We start from the raw sequence: 17,479 nt of genomic DNA on the forward strand, positions 1-17,479 counted from the left end.
CAAACTAAATGGAGAGAAACTTGAAGCAATCCCACTAAAATCAGGGACTAGACTAGGTTGTCCTCTCTCTATATATCTATTCAATATAGTACTTGAAGATTTAGCTAGAGCAATTAGACAACAAAAGGAGGTCAAAGGGATACAAATTGGAAAGGAAGAAGTCAAATTATCACTGTTTACAGATGACATGATAGTCTACTTAAGTGACCCAAAAACCTCCACCAGAGAACTCCTACAGCTGATAAACAACTTTAGCAAAGTGGCTGGATATAAAATTAACTCAAGCCAATTAGTAGCCTTCTTATACTCAAAGGATAAGCAGGCTGAGAAAAAATAATATGGAAAAGACAATGTTTACAATAGTCACAAACAATATAAAGTATCTTAGTGTAACTATACCCAAACAAGTGAAAGATCTGTATGACAAGAACTTCACGTCTCTGAAGAAAGAAACTGAAGAAGACCTCAGAAGATGTAAAGATCTCCCATGCTCACAGACTGCCACAATTAACAGTAAAAATGGCTATCTTGTCAAAAGCAATCTACAGATTCAATGCAATCTCCATCAAAATTCCAACTCAATTCTTCATAGAGTAAGAAAGAGCAATTTTCACATTCATCTGGAATAACAAAAAAAAAAACCCAGGATAGTGAAAACTATTCTCAACAATAAAAGAACTTCTGGGGGAATCAGTATCCCAGACCTCAAGCAGTATTATAGAGCAATAGTCATAAAAACTGCATGGTATTGGTACAGTGACAGGCAGGTAGATCAATGGGATAGAACTGAAGACTCACAAATGAACCCACACACCTATGGTCACTTGATCTTTGACAAAGGAGCTAAAACCATCCAGCGGAAAAAGATACATTTTCAACAAATGGTGCTGGTCTAACTGGCGGTTAGCATGTAGAAGAATGCAAATTGATCCATTCTTATCTCCTTGTACAAAGCTCAAGTCCAAATGGATCAAGGACCTCCACATATAACCAGATACACTGAAACTAACAGAAAAGAAAGTAGGGAAGAGCCTTAAGCACATGGGCATAGGGGAAAATTTCCTGAACAGAACACCAATAGTTTATGCTTTGAGATCCAGAATTGACAAATGGGATCTCATAAAATTAAAAAGTTTCTGTAAGACAAAGGACACTGTCTTTTATGACAAAACAGTAACCAATAGATTGGGAAAAGATCTTTATCAACCCTACATCTGACAGAGGACTAATATCCAATATATAAAAAGAACTCATGAAGTTAGGCTCAAGCGAACCAAATAACCCTATTAAAAATTGGGGTACAGAGCTAAACAAATAATTTTCAACTGAGGAATTTCAAATGTCTGAGAAGCACCTAAGGAAATGTTCAACATCATTAGTCATCAGGGAAATGCAAATCAAAACAACCCTGAGATTTCACCTCACACCAGTCAGAATGGCTAAGATAAAAATCTCAGGATACAGCAGGTGCTGGTGGTGGAGAAAGAGGAACACTCCTTCACTGCTGGTGGGATTGCAAGCTGGTACAACCACTCTGGAAATCAGTCTGGCAGTTCACTAGAAAACTGGGCATAATACTACGAGAGGACCCTGCTATACCACTCCTAGGCTTATACCCAGAGGATTCTCCAGCATGTAATAAGGACACATGCTCCACTATGTTCATAGCAGCCTTATTTATAATAGCCAGAAGCTGAAAAGAACCCAGATGTCCCTCAAGGAAGGAATGGATACAGAAAATATGGTACATTTACACAATGGAATACTACTCATCTAATAAAAACAAATTTGTGAAATTCTTAAGCAAATGGATGGAACTAGAAAATATCATCCTGAGTGAGGTAACCCAATCACAAAAGAACACACATGGTATATACTCACTGATAAGTGGATATCAGCCCAGAAACCTGGAATACCCAAGACACAATTCACAAATCAAATGAAGCTCAAGAAGAAGGAAGAACAAAGTATGAATACTTTGGTCCTTCTTAGAAGGGGAACAAAATACCCATAGGAGGAGACACATAGACAAAATATCGAGCAGAGACTGAGGGACCATACCATATGGTATCTTTGCTCATATCATATGAGCAAAGACCATCCAGAGACTGCCTCTCCTAGGGATCCATCCCATACACAGTTACAAAACCCAGACACTATTGTGGAGGCCAACAAGTACCTGCTGACAGGGGCCTGATATTGCTGTCACCTAGAAGGCTCTGCCAGTGCATCACAAATACAGAGGGGGACACTCTCAGCCAACCACTGAACTGAGCACAGGGTCCCTAATGGAGGAGCTAGAGAAAGGACCCAAGGAGCTGAAGGGGTTTGCAGCGCCATAGGAGGAACAACAATTTGAACCACCCAGTACTCCCAGAGCTCCCAGGGACTAAACTATCAACCAGAGAGTACACATGGAGGGACCCATGGCTTCAGATGAATATGTAGCAGAGGATGGCCTTGTTGCACATCAAACAGAGAAGAGGTCCTTAGACCTGAGAAGGCTAAATGCCCCAGTACAGGGGAATGCCAGGACATGGAAGCAGGAGTGGGTGGCATGGTGAGCAGGACGGGTTAGGGGATTTTCTGGTGGTGGTGGGGGAACCAGGAAACGGGACAATATTTGAAATGTAAATAAAGAATATATCTAATAAAAGAAAGAAATTAGGGGTCCGCAAAACTTAGCCTCTTGCTGGAGCGTTCATAATCATAAGTGAGAGAGTGAAATTAACATGGGCTCTTTTGAGTCCTATGTAACAACACATTTTGTATAATTATTGAAAAGTTTGTTACAATCCCCAAAACAAAACATTCAGAGCTACAGCACTGCAGCTTTATATCCACAGGAAATACTGCAAAGACAGCCATGAAAGGTGGTCTAAAATTCCTGCCAATCATTGAATAAGTAAACAAGTAAATAAGTAAGTAAATAAATAAATAAATAAATAAATAAATGAGAGAAAGAAGATTTTTTCCTGCCAAACATAACTTGGCATGTTGGGCCAAATGGATTCTGCAGCCATTTGTCTCCCAGACCAGCCCGGTGTGTTTATGTGACTCATCATACCAAGCAAGCTGACTAGACCTCAAAGCACTCCATGCCCACTGCCTTTTCCAAGGTCAGGGTCTGCCCTACCGTGGAGCACTGAAAGGCACCTGATGAAAAAGCGAATTTCAATGAAGAGGGAGTGGAGCCTCTGCTGCTGAAGCATGAGTTAGCCTGGCTGTGGCAGAGCTTAAACTGTTTTTGTTTGATTTTGTTTGCTTTCTCTCACACGGGAAGAACTCAATATAGACTGATCAATGGTCTCTTCATGGAGAAAGAATAAAACAGACCCAGCATTTTGCATAGTAACAATTGCAACTAGGACAAAAAGCTCTTAAGTCAATGCTGATCATATTTCCTGAGATATTGCTTAATCATTATATGGAAACTCGCTCTTCTCCTAATCATCTAATCAATACTTAAATGAGTGCTTAACTTTCATGGTAAATAAATTAAAAGAGCAAAATTTAAAATTCTGAGTCATATCAATTGGGTACATTCTCATCTGCAGATCACCACTGAGGATTTAAGTAAGATCTTTAAGTTGCCTTCTGGAGATGCTTGCTTATATTCTATAAGAAATGTAACAAGAAACTAGATTGTTTTGGGTTGTTCCTTGCCAATGCAATTAATCTAAGTCTCTTCACTTTAGCTTCAGGCAGACTCTTTAGACAGAGAAAAAAAAGGAGATATATTCTTCATCAAAATATTACAAGAATGACCAGTAGGCAACAAAGTAAAATTCTCCTCTGTAACTTCTTGAGCCATATCCCACAGTTCAAATCACCCCCAGTACCACTGTTCCTAGTAGGATGACCCATTAAGCCCCACCGAAACTGTTCAACTGTTTTTCTAATCCAAACTTCCAGAACCCACATTCCTCTAAACATAAGCATGGTTAGGCGCACCATAGCAAAAAGCAAAACACCAAAAAATTAAAAATAACAATGTAAATATACTTGGGATAAACTTAAAAATTAAAATAGAAATACATTAAAATAAAGAATTTTTAAAAAATATATTTATTCTGAGTAATATGGTGGCCAAGAAATGTAAACATAATTGCATGTTTGAAAAATTCCCTTGGAAGCCAGAAGGGGCTAATAAATCAGAAAATCAATAAAAGAAATTAGATTTATTTGGAAATTTTCACCTAAAATTATTTCAGGTACAGCCTCATAATCTGTTATATCAGACTCTATTTACAAAATTTAGTGAAACCTAGAGTTTTCCACCAGGTGTGTGTTACATGAAACAGTGATGTTTGATATTGTTTCATTTACAGTATCACCTGAGTATGTACTTTCACACTTGCATGGGAAAACCCATACAAGTTTGTTTTCTCCTTCAAGATTTTCTGTGATTATTTCTCAGGTACTTCTGAATATCCTGTTGTGTAAGTCAAAAGTCTTCTTAAGCTCAAATTGAAATTGCCCTAAATCTTTAAGGTAGCAAATAATAATACCAAATAATACCAAGAAGCAAAAAGCCTTAGATTTAAATTTTTAAAGGTTAATGACTACTGTGAATATAACGGATTTTGTGGTTACCTTTGGTTTGATAAATGATCAGACTCTGGTAAGGGGCATAGTTAAAAAAGGCTCACAAGCGTCTATTAAAAGCATTGTTTAGTTTTGTTTCTATATTTAGCTCAGTCGTAGTGGACTTGTTTAGCAAAGTGAAATGGCCTGGATTCAGTCCTTACCCCATGAGGAAAAGCATTGTTTTACACAGTATAGATATTATTTTATACACTATTCCAAGCTAGTAGTGCATAATTTGTAATTAATGGATATCAGCTTGACATCTGAAACTACAGCTGTTTGTGAATGAGACCATTTCTGCTCTGAGGTATGTATAGATATGTGCTAAGAGGGAATAAGGCCTTTCCCCAATTATTCAGTCCCAGGCCTGGCATGAGGTCCTGGTGATTTGAGGAAAATATCATTGTGACCTGACTATTGCATAGCTCTTTATACATTTCCTTTCGAGGACTCTTATTACAATTAAATACTGATATTGGCCCTGCTTATTTTAGCAAATGATTTTAGGAATTTTAATATTAATCATGTTACCCCATCTCTTACTATCCACAGGGTTAAGCTATTGTGGAAGGACACAATCAAATATATAATTGGCAAAATTTAAAAAGTATTAATTACACTTATTTAAATCCTCACATACAATGCTAACTTTAACTATTTTTTCACTGAAAAGGAAAATGTTATTTCTGCTGCCCCCAAATATTTTGCCCTAATAGAGACACAGCCTAAAGGATATGTGGGCATGCTCATAGGGAGTGTCATCATTTAAAAGGATTAGGACATGTAGCCTTGTGGGAGTAGAATGTGGCCTTGATGGAGGAAGTGTGTTATTAGGGACTCAAGCTAGGCCCAGTGTCACTCTCTCTTCTTGCTGCCTTCAGATACAGATGTAGAACTTTCAGGTCCTTCTCCAGCACCATGTCTGCCCATTCACATCCTAGCTGCCCATCATGATAATGGACTAAACTTCAGATCCAGTAAGCCAGCCCCAATTAAATGTTTCCTTTGGAAGAGTTGCCATGATCATGCTGTCACTTCACAGTAATAGAACACTGACTAAGACAAAATATTGAATGAAAAGATTTAGAAACTAATCAATGAAAAGAACCCGTTGTTTTAACACTGAGGGGAGGTTGGGAGGTTTTGCTTATGACCTTCCAGATCATGAGCACACTACTGATCTAATGCATCTGACCAGGACATCCACAGGACCCCAGATGAAGGAAGCCTATGAAAGCAAATGACAAATCCATTGAGAGGAGACACTCCAAGAGTGGAAGTAAGCTGATAACTTGGGGAGTTAGCAGGACTTTAATTCATCAAGCTGATACTTTGGGAAAACAAGAACAGTATAAAAAGTACCTGAAAATCATATAAGTTTGTCAATGCAGAATCCAAATGTTTTTTTTGTTAGGGGTATAAAAGATACATCTGTGATAGGAGATAGTATGATATTGTTTTGCCATGCTATGGATTGTTTATGAACGTGTGGGAAAGGCTGTATTACATTCATTTTGCTCAGTAAATCTTTTTGATCATCAAGAGAATTAGGAATGAACTCTTTGAAAATTGTGATGATTCTTTATATCTATTGGATCCTGTAATGATTACAGCCACAATGGATTTTCTTATTTTTATTGATCCCAGAAATCATTACTGGAATACAAAGAGAAGTCTCAAAATGGCCTGTATGATTAGTAAAACTACTAATATTACAGCAAAATTATTAGCAGAAATTAATCTATAGATGAATGAGCAAGGATCACAGTTTTACAAAACAGAGCTACTATAGATTATTTGTTGTTCAAGCATAATCTTGATTGGAAACAATTCCCTGGCATTGTTCCTTTAATGTGTAATATTTTCCCATACTATTGCTGGTCAAATTAATGATGTACATAATGAGACAGACAAAATCTCTCAAGTGAACTCTGAATGGCTATTGGGCTTCCCCTTTTCTCAGTTCTCTGCAATGTATTTTTATAATTCTCTTATGTTTACATATATTAATTAGACTAACCAAAAAGGCATTCAAACTTGTCCTCTATTATAGCCAGTGTCTTTTATTAAAAAAAAAATAGAAGGGGTGAGATGTTAGCAGCACAAATGTACTTGTTCCAGATCACTAGGGAAAACAAGAAAATTAATCACATAAGGTTGTCTCCTCAAACAAGGACATAAATACCTATTTATCTGTTTCACACCCAGAAAGCTGGGAGTTGATGTTGTTAATAACCTGGTGAATGTTGCTAACTAAAGAGCAGACTTTACCCAAATATCCTAGAATGTTCATCCCAGACCTGGTCTCTCGGTATCTTTATCTTTACCTTTGTTTCTCAGTCAATAGCAGCCATCCTTAGGAGAGATGCCATACATATTCTATAACCTGCTGACCTCTATGCTTTATGCAAGATCTGGATGACTAACACCACGGCAGATCCTTCCTGGATCCTTAAACTAATGTAAGTAGCCTACCTCCAGAAAGCACCTTTTTGGAAGAAACGATGTACTTTGAGTTGAGTTTTGATGTAATTATGGTTCTGTGTACACCAGAGACTGCATCCTACCAGAAAATGATTTTGTAAACCGTACTGTGTTTAAATAGGCTTACAATAAACCAATTGGGGACAGACTCTCTAGAATTTGAACCAACACCAACTAAATTGGCTAAATGGAGTTTTCCTTCTTGCTTCTTGAATTTTGTTCCTGTACCAGCAATGATGTCTGCTAGAATTCCCACTTTTAGCCTCTGATTCATCTCTCCAGAACTCAGACAATTCTTAACACATTCAAGTTGACAATCAATAATTACTATGACAAGTCTGAGTTCCTTCCATCTCTGGCTGCTACCAATTTTCTCTGTGGAAATCCATTTTATAGTTCCAAGTGAAACTAGCAGTGTGTACCATGTGTTTAACTATGTTATATCTTTATAAATCCCGTGTCACAAAGTAAACATTCATCCTATATAACTTTTTTTTAGTTTACATAATTATGGCAGACACATACACACACATGCACATACATAAGCCACATTACATTTATATTATATTTATGTCATCTCCAATAGTTTTATTGTTAAAGGATATTTCCATGATTTAATATTAAAGAATTTTAGGGTAAGTATGTGAGAGCAGATGCCACTTACCACTAACTTCACTTCCAACTGATATTAACCAGCATTGGGAAGACACATTCTGTTTTTCATGATTTCAGAAAAGTTACTCTACTGTTTTCCATAAAATTGAAATAATATATTAAAATTTCATAAATGATCAAAGGCAAAGAACAGTCAAGTGTATTTGAAGATAAAAATAAATAAAAGAACTCAAATAAATTTCTAGAAACAAACTGCTGATATTCTTAAATTCCTGGAAGAATTTAAAAGACATTCAATGAGCTAATGAAGAAGAGTAACAGTAAATGAGAGCAAGAAGAGTAATAGTAAATGAGGTTAGGAAATGTAAATTATCAAAAGCAGAGTTAAAGCGACACAAAGATAACAGAATGTAGCTCAGAAAGCTACACTATGAGGAAAAAGGAGAGAAGTTCTCCACTTTGAGGAAGGAGAGAAACATCACTTGTGATGGTTTGAATAGGTTTGGCCCATAGACTCATGTTTGAATGCTTGGCCCATGGGGAGTGAGACTATTGGGAGGTATGGCCTTAATGGAGTTGGTATGGCCTTTAGGAGGAAGTGTGTCACTTTGAGGGCAGGCTTTGAGGTCTCCTAATCTCAAGCTCAATTCAGTGTGGAATCAGAGTCCCTTCTGCTGCCTGTGGGATCAGGATGCAGAATCGTGCCAGGATGCTGTCATGCTTCACACCATAATGATAATGGGCTAAACATCTGAAACTGAAGGCTGGGTCCCATTAAATGTTTCCCTTTATAAGAGTTGCCTTGGTCATGCTGTCTCTTCTTAGCAATGAAACCCAAACTAAGACATCACTTAGCATCTCCACTAACCTCACTCAGGAAAAAACAGAGGATACACAAATGGAGAATTCATTATTTTTAAAGTAAAATAGTGGAAAGGACTGGATGAGCAGCAATAGAAAAGGTATGTTTCCTCTTTCAATAGAAGGTGTTTATATGAGAAGGTCAGTGGAATTCACAGCCGCAACATGAAATTCATCAGCAGTATAGAGATGAAGGTGAAATCCAGCAAGATCAAAAGCTCCAGTGAAGTTACCTCATGCAGCCAACTCTCATCAGGGAAAAATCTGCAAGACCTACAGGTTCTTTTGATGTTCAATAGGAAGCCACTTCACTGCAGTGAGTCTGATAGTGAGAATGTGTTTGGTTTTAATACCCTTCACATATGAACAGTATGGGAGAGTTATGTGTGACTTAAGACACATTAATACAGAGCCCTTAGTTGCAAATCCTGTTTAGCAATCATGAACTATTTAGAGTGGGAACATGCCCATTCTACATCACATCTTAGTAAGGAGGTTTTGACATCTGGGGCCTATCATTACATCACAGAATAAGAAAATTGTGTTGCTTGAGGCAATTCACTTTCCTTCCATAGTAGGCTTCTCTGTAGTTGGGATGCTGGATCATAGCATCTTCCTGTACTATAAAATCTTCCACAATTAGGGAGGATCCTTTCAAAACTTTCTGTCATGCTCCTAACTACATCATCAGTATGATAAACCTGCTTCCATATTACAAAGCCCATACAATGTTCTCCAGCTTGGGCTCCGTGAACACAAACAGCTTTATATACCCTACATAAGTATCATACCTAACTCTTTCAATGTTGATATGAGGTATCACCTGCCCTGTCACATATCCAGACTCCACATTTACTCTCACACTATGAGTGACAATTTTTTGCTCTTTCCTGTACTGTTATATTGAATCTCTATACAATACTTCCAGATCATTTGTTCTCTCTCTCTCTCTCTCTCTCTCTCTCTCTCTCTCTCCTTTTTCTTTCCTTTTTTTATGTGTATGCATGCCTTTGCCTGCACATAGGTCTGTGTACCTTATTGCAGTGCCTCCAATGACCAGAATAGAGCAACTAACTGATCCTCTGAAACCTGAGTTACAGGAGGGTGTTAGTATCCATGCCCGTAAAGGGAACAATCTGAAACCTCTAAGGGCAACAACTGCTCACAACTGATGAGCCTCCTCTCCAGCCCCTTGTTTACTGTTCCTTAATTAGCTAGTGTAGAAACTTAAATCAAGGAGCACTGTCACAGAACTCATGAAGCAATGAGGACAATTTTGTTCTAAAGAGTGTCAGGGTAAGTACAAGTTCATAAAAGACAGTCACAGAGATGTGGCTGATAAAAACATGCTCAGAAGTTTTGGCAGGAAGAGGTTCTGGTTGTAAAAGACATTTGTCTATAACTATGTGCCTGAGATCTTACAAGTATAAGAATAAGCCATTCTGAAATATTAGATATAGAAAGGTATTAAAACAAAGGTTGTGTAGCAATTAGTAGAGAATCAAAGATAATACAATGAGTTAATGGAATCAACTTGTTTCTGTGACAAGATAAAAGTATGGAGGAAGCATTTTTACCTAATACAAACTAAAAGAATGAATCCTTAAATACTAGGATTAGAGGTGAAAGGGGACATTGTAGTATATGCCAATGATGTCAGTGCTGCCTTTTGGTGTAACTGTGTAAAGTCATATAAACAAATAAATAAAAATCAAAGAAGAAAAAGATGAATTTCAAGAAACAAGTAAACAAATCACCTTCTGTGTAATAAAAGTAGACCAGAAATTAAGAAAGTGTTGAAACTGAGGCAGGAAGAGTTTCCTTTAAGGTCTCGGAGGATTGGACAGATTCAGTATGGAACTCTCCTTTCCTTCAGATAAACCTTACATTACTGACAAAAGGAGACTATTGCAGAAAACGCAATCAATGTTAAGACACCAAGTATGTACACTCTGTGATAGAAATAAGACCATGTCAATAGACTCATGAAAGGTCTGTGACAAAATATCACATTTGCTCAGAACAAAAGCTCTGAAGAATGTGAAAAGGAACATACAGTAATCAAGACATAATTAAGACAATGAGCCACAACTAAACCTAATACTACAAAAGAAGGACAACCGGGATTATTTCACTATAGTCAGGACAGAGCAGTCTACTTCCTCCACACTAACTCAACACAGTACTGGTATAAGGTGGTATAAGGTGTTCAAGAGAACACAGAAAAAACATAATGGAGAAAATATGAAAGAGTTAGAAAGGAAGCGAACCTCCTATAAAGGAAATAGAACTCTGAAATACAAAACTTTAAATACCCATGCGATAGCTCAGATCTAATAATCCTAATAAGCTATATAATCCACATACAACAGAACTTGTTTTTTTTTGTTTGTTATATTATTTTGTTTTTATCGTAACAAGAAGATGCTGAGAAGGCAGTAGACCACTCAAGGTATCTAAAAGTATGTTAGACTCCCTAGTGTTAAAAGCTGCTATAAAATCTGGGTCAGGGGTTATATTATCAATGGCAATACCCAGATTTGTATTCTGCTTGCTAAAATCCTAACTTGCCAGGCAAAGCATGCCCTCTGGTGTCATAATGGCCAGAAGCTTTTATGGGTAAGAAAACGCTTTTTAGTTTGATCATGGGCCTGTTCCATAGAAGGAAATAGATGGATGTTAACTGGGAAACTGGCCAAAAGCCATGATGAGAAAGGTCACAGGTCCTGGGAAGGAATCCATGACTGACATTTTCCTACATGTACAAATACTTAAACTTCTAAATGACTCAGTTCATATACATAGACTGGTGCTTCTTCTCCATGAGTCAAAGAAACTTTGTTTTGAAAGAGCAACAGTTATTTCAGAGACTCATAATTGGTCAAATACTGAGAACAATTGACTGCTGACTGCAAAGCCTAGTATGGGAATCATTTTGTACATATAAACCACAGGGAATGTGACCAAAGTGCAGGCAAAAAAGAGTGTCACCTCTTGTGACATGACATGGCAGTTTAAATTATGAATATGGGGCCTGGATACCTGGACTAAACCCACTCAAAATCACTCATGAAATAGGAGGGTGGCTAATGGGAAGAATATGGCTAACCAAGGGAAGGAAGAAAAAAATTGCACTGAGAGTTCTGGGGATAACTGTGAATGATTAAACCTCTACTGTGATTAAATATCAATATTTATTAATTATAAAAATCAAACCAAATTTAAACTTATAGAATTTAAGGGAGATATTTACGCCTAGTTAAAGACAGACCTTTTAAAATCATCGATATAATCATCTAATTAGAAGTTTTACACTTTCTGTTAATTAATTAAAACCAAACAGTAAACAAAAAAGGAATTAAAAGAAAGGAATTTAAAAGAAAATCTGAAAAAAACAAAGGCAAAAACTAGCTAAGCAGAAGAGACCTCTAAAATGAAAACTTGAATTCACTGAAGGAATTGAGAATGTCACAAGATGGGAAAACCTTGCATGCACATGAATGGGACATATTATTATGAAAATAACAGTGTTATAGGATTTACATGATGAACTCAAAATCCATGGCAATCAATGTCCTCTCAAATCACTTCATATATACAGTAAAGAGACATCTATAAATTTACACAGAGGCACAAAGACCCTAAGAGTGCAGAGCAACCCCAGACACATAGGACAAAGCTTGATTCATACCAGCTGTGATTTAGAATGGCCCTGCAAACCTACAGGTGCAAAGGTACCATGGGACTGGCAGAAGAGGATACACCATGTCCAGAATCAGCACCAGCAGGTGACTTTCACCACAATGACAAAAACATATGATACAGAATAGACAGCCTCATCAACCAATGGCATTTAAAAAATATCTACTTTTAAAAGATAGAAACTGTCACTAATTCAATGAATTATGAAATTTGCAGAGTAACACAAGGAAAAATAAGTCCATATATGGACATAAGGAACTAGTTTCTGAATAGAACTACAAATTAATAGGACACAGAGAAAAAGCAACAAAGAGGACTGCATGCAATTAAAAACTTGCATGGAAATAGTATGAAGAAAGAGCCTACAGAATGAATAAATTTATTAGCAAACTTCTTTAGTACAATATATGAATACAGATTTCATGAAGAATTTTTAAAAAGCAAATAAACAATATTATTATAAATAAATAAACATAAAAGTAGGAGCAAGTTAAAAAAAAACACTTAAAACAGCTGAAATATACATAGTACGTACTCCACAGGTTTAGCCAGGTCTCCTCTCTGTCTAGTCAGTGTCTACACTTACTGTTCTAAACAATAACAAAAGCTGGAGGGAGAAGAACACAGAGATACGATGTCAGAGGAAATCTAAGTCACTTTAGCCTCCAGGCAAGTCAGTGTACAGCTTCTTGAACAACCAAACAAGGAAAAAGAGAAAAACTAGATAAGATAGTACTCACATTTATAAAGGAATGAAATACTACAAAATATCAACAACATAGAAAGGAACAGAGGAAGAGGAAAAGAGACATAAGAAATAGAGAAAAATTAACAAAATGGTTTGTTTATATTTTCTTTCAGTGATTTCTTGAAAAGTATGTGGATACTGGTCCCCAAACCAAATATGAAAACAGAATACTGCTTCAAAAACCAAAACAAAACCACAAACACCCTAATATATGCAGTTATACAGTATATAAGTATATATATATCATATACATATGTGTATAGAACATATGTATTCATATATACTTTTATAGAATTCATATATATGCTTTCATATACTTTTCATAAATATGTGTATGTATATATATGAAAATACATATGTATATATATACACACATATATATATCTATGTATATGTATACATAGATATATATGTATGTGCACAAAGACAAACATAATACTTCAAATACAAGAAAACAGAATGCTAAGAGTCAAGGAAGCTCTTTAAAAAGATTTGCTATAATTACGGCAGGTAAGGAAAAAAGTCAAATTTATCAACTTATAAAACAAAACTATTAACAAATGATTAAATGGTCCATTTCCAGAAAGCTATATGTTCAACTTGAATGCATTTCACAATACAAACTTTTCAAATACAATGGCCAAACTGTACAAGCAAATAAACAGTGATACAAAGAAGCTCCAATGTTCACCATTCAGTGATATTGAACGTTATTGAAAGACAACCATGAAAAGCACAGAAAGCCAAGAATATCTAGCAGGCCTCCAAAGACTCATGAACATAACAGCAGTGACACAACAGTCTTCTCAGCCTTCAAGTAGCATGCTCCACTGTGGCCATGTCTTAGGAAGAGAACAAGTCTTCAAACCTATTGTGATCAATGCTTAGTAAGTATCTTCTCTAAGACCCTGGAAAGCTGACATCAACAGTAGAAAGAAAACGGAAGAAGCCATCTGACTACCGACTCACGTGAATGCATGTTAAAACACGAGAAGATGGAAGAAGACCTCAGAAAATGGAAAAATCTTCCATGCTTGTGGATTGGCAGGATTAATATAGTTAAAATGGCCATCTTGCCAAGAGCAATATTCAGATTCAATGCAATCCCCATCAAAATCCCAACTCAGTTCTTTATAGAGTTAGAAAGAGCAATTCTCAAATTCATCTGGAATAACAAAAAACCCAGGATAGCAAAAACACGAGAAGAAATACAAAAGAATATTTGTATTCTGTAAAGATTCTAAGTAATCTGAACCAAGATCACACAGTCATTTTTCATAGGAATAGAGAAAAATCATTCTAAAATTTATAAAATTGTGAGAAACCACAAAGATTTCAAAACTTATGAGAGCAGGAGCAAACCCAGAGGCAATTTTAAAATATATGAAATTTATAACTACATAAACCGTGAATAGTTAATATAAAGATGGATGACGGGGATGTCAATGGGAAGGCAAAGTAGTCATAGTTTAATACTCTGCATAGGTTTTTTTATTTTTTATTTATTTATTTATTTATTTATTTATTTATTTTTTAAGTTTTTCGAGACAGGGTTTCTCTGTGTAGTCCTGGCCCTCCTGGAACTCACTCTGTAGACCAGGCTAGCCTCGAACTCAGAAATCCGCCTGCCTCTGCCTCCCAAGTGCTGGGATTACAGGCGTGCGCCATCACCGCCCGGCTTTCTGCATAGGTTTTAAGCAAATCTTATCAAAACCTGGCTGGCATTATTTTAAGAAATAGAGAAATTAATCCTAAAAGACAAAGAACCTGAAGGAACTACAAAATGTTTCATGAACTCTGAGAGCAGAAAAAAAAACAAAACAAAACAAGAGGCATCAATGTTTCTAACTAAACACTACATTAAAATTATAGTTATAAAACCTGGTAATATTGGTATGAAGACACAACCAGAATTGTGAATAGAAGAGGGAAAGCATCATTCATATGTAAAGTCAAATAAAATTTTATTTGTCTGAGTATGAATACATACAGAGTATTCAACCACCTGGATAGGATAATCCTGAGACTATTCTCACTGGAACTCATTTAATCAAATGTGGCAAAAGCAATTTCACGTCCTGTTTCAACTGTCACTTGAACCCCTCCCATCCCTTCTTCAATCCCTCTAGCATACCTGGATCCTTTTCTACAGTTTCCTCTCTTCACCATCCAGGGCTCTTTGCTCTGCTTCAGAGGTGGGAAGGATTGGCTGAGGAGTGTGAGACCTGCATGTGAGAAAAACATTCCTCAGAAAGTAACTGGAACTTTTCATGAAAGAAAACTGAAAGATACTCACACATGTCAAAAGAGTATGCTTGAAGGAAGGAGAAAATACCATGAAAAATGACTGTGGTTTTCTGAGGATTTCATTTTACTCTGTGAGATGTAATCAGACACAGTGTAGTTTTCCCAGCACCTGGAGGAAGATCAAGGAAGACTGCAAGAAAACTACTCTCACCTAGAAGACTGCTGCACTTCTCCAACTGGAGATCTCTGTAAAAGCCCTGTGAGCAAGGTCTAGGCCTTCACATTCCTCCTGCACCAAGTCCACCTTCACAGCACTGAAGATCAACACATCCTGAAATAAAAAATAAAAACAAACGGAGACCAAAAGCAGACAATTTGGCCATAAGTGCAAGGGCAGAGTGCTGTTTGTGAACCAAGGAGTCATTACTCTGATCAAGTGAGTGAATACAATTATTCAAATAATGCTTTCTAATTTTAGTTTTAATCTAAACTGGGTTTGCTAACTACAAAATCTTGTGGTCTGATATGCTTTCACAGCAGGTATAGTGCACTTGCCTGGACCTAAGAACTTATCACATAATTATACATTTTTGAATTGTGTATTTATACTCTGAATACTGTATTTATAGAGTGCTTACATCTTAAGACAAAAAATTAACAGAGTAAAATTTGCTTAGTAAACAATAGTTAGAGCCATAACTGTGTCACTTGATAAAGGACTACTATGCATAGCCCACCAGAGATGACCACTCAAACAGTTTATAGCCTACTCAAAGTCTTTATTCCAGCCAGCTGAGACCACACCCAAGTGTTCAGGGACCTAAGTATGGCTGTGAGTGTCCAGAATATAGGGTTTTTAAGGGCAGGGACCTCATCCAGGCATCTCGCTTGGCAGCTGCTGGGGGCCTTCTTCAGAATAAGCAGTTTGAAGCAAGCACTTTTTAACAGGAGCTAAAATAGGAGGTTAGCTATCCTGATGGGGGTTCAAGCACACCAGCAGCTAGGATCAAAGACTGACTGAAAGAGGTTACTCCAAAACAAGCACTTGGACATCCTGACCTATAGTTTCTAGAATAAAGTTGGGTTGTTTTTTCATGGGATTCTCCATCAAGAAAATAATTTTCTAATTAACCCTGGAAGCAGTCTCAGCAGGAATACAAGATGGAGGAACCTCTACACTGTTTTGCTCTGTCACAGTGTATTTTCTGATTCAATCAAATCTACACTGGTTCTTCTTGCGACTAATATCTACAAAGCTTTGCGTTGTGCTTAGTCCCAGGGGCAAAGGACAATCTCTTGAATAGGCAAGTAATAGAACAGAGAAGTTAGAAAGTATGCATGAATTTAAATTCCAGCAGCTTTGTAACTACTACAAAGCAATAAGAAGCCTGCTTGCAGACAACAGATAATGCAAATGCTCTACCAGATTATTTTATGAAAATATTCTGGTCAGCATAAGTGCAAAAACGACGATAAACTCCTGTTCGTACGATCTCAATCTTCCCGACAATGGTAGGATGTCCAGGGTAAGATTATCTACTACAGAACTGTGGGAGCGGCTTCCTTTGAGCAGCCTCCACCCTGGCTCCCTTCCCATCCCCGGAGCTCCTCTGACCTGGGCGTTCTATAGCCGCCGGGCTGCAGCTCAGGCCACAGCGCTGTGGACTGCTCACTTCCTCAGGACACCTCTCTCGGCACCTGTGGATGAAGGGAGTTTTCACGCCCTCCTGGAGAAGCCCTGGTCCTCCACCCGGGACTCCGGACCTCGCCGCTCCCCCAGTCCCTCAGTAAATGGTGGATTTTTCTGTCACTCTGTGCAGGCTCCTTGGAGCGCCGCCCTAGCTCCGCCCACTACACGGTGGTTCCGGTTACGTGGTTTTGTAAACCCGCCCCTCCCAAGCGCTTCTCTTTTTTATTATTCCAAGTCCACCGAATTTTTCTTCTTTTTTCTTAAATCTTCGTGACCTTCTGATCAGGCGAATGCCCCCGCCCCGCGGAGACAGGCCACTCCTATTCACTCTTGGACAGCCTGCACGGAGCTGTCAAGCTGCGCTGCACTCGCCCAGCTGCACCTCCAACCCCCATGCTTGCTGACAAGACTCTGCACCTTGGTCTGGCCCAGACTGTGGCTTCTGAAGCCTTCAAATAGAAGTTATTCTGCCTAACTTTCCATCTTGAGATACCAGCCTTCTAGACTACAGCCGACATCCTAAATTCTGACTTTTGTCCCAT

General features: G+C 37.6%; 1 protein-coding gene across 1 annotated transcript in view; it reads right to left on the minus strand.

The window, feature by feature from the left end:
- Positions 1-17,039, minus strand: part of LOC127673893 (zinc finger protein 420-like) — a 31,571-nt gene extending 14,532 nt beyond the window's left edge. The window contains exons 1-3 of the mRNA XM_052169642.1: positions 16,863-17,039; positions 15,459-15,578; positions 15,135-15,225 (exon numbers count right to left, since the gene is read on the minus strand). Coding sequence (XP_052025602.1) covers positions 15,135-15,169 — 35 coding nt within the window. The 5' untranslated portion in view covers positions 15,170-15,225; positions 15,459-15,578; positions 16,863-17,039. The remainder of the gene's footprint in view (positions 1-15,134; positions 15,226-15,458; positions 15,579-16,862) is intronic.
- Positions 17,040-17,479: the final 440 nt, after the last annotated feature.

Source organism: Apodemus sylvaticus, chromosome 23 (genome assembly GCF_947179515.1).
Source record: "Apodemus sylvaticus chromosome 23, mApoSyl1.1, whole genome shotgun sequence".
Classification (NCBI taxonomy): domain Eukaryota; kingdom Metazoa; phylum Chordata; class Mammalia; order Rodentia; family Muridae; genus Apodemus; species Apodemus sylvaticus.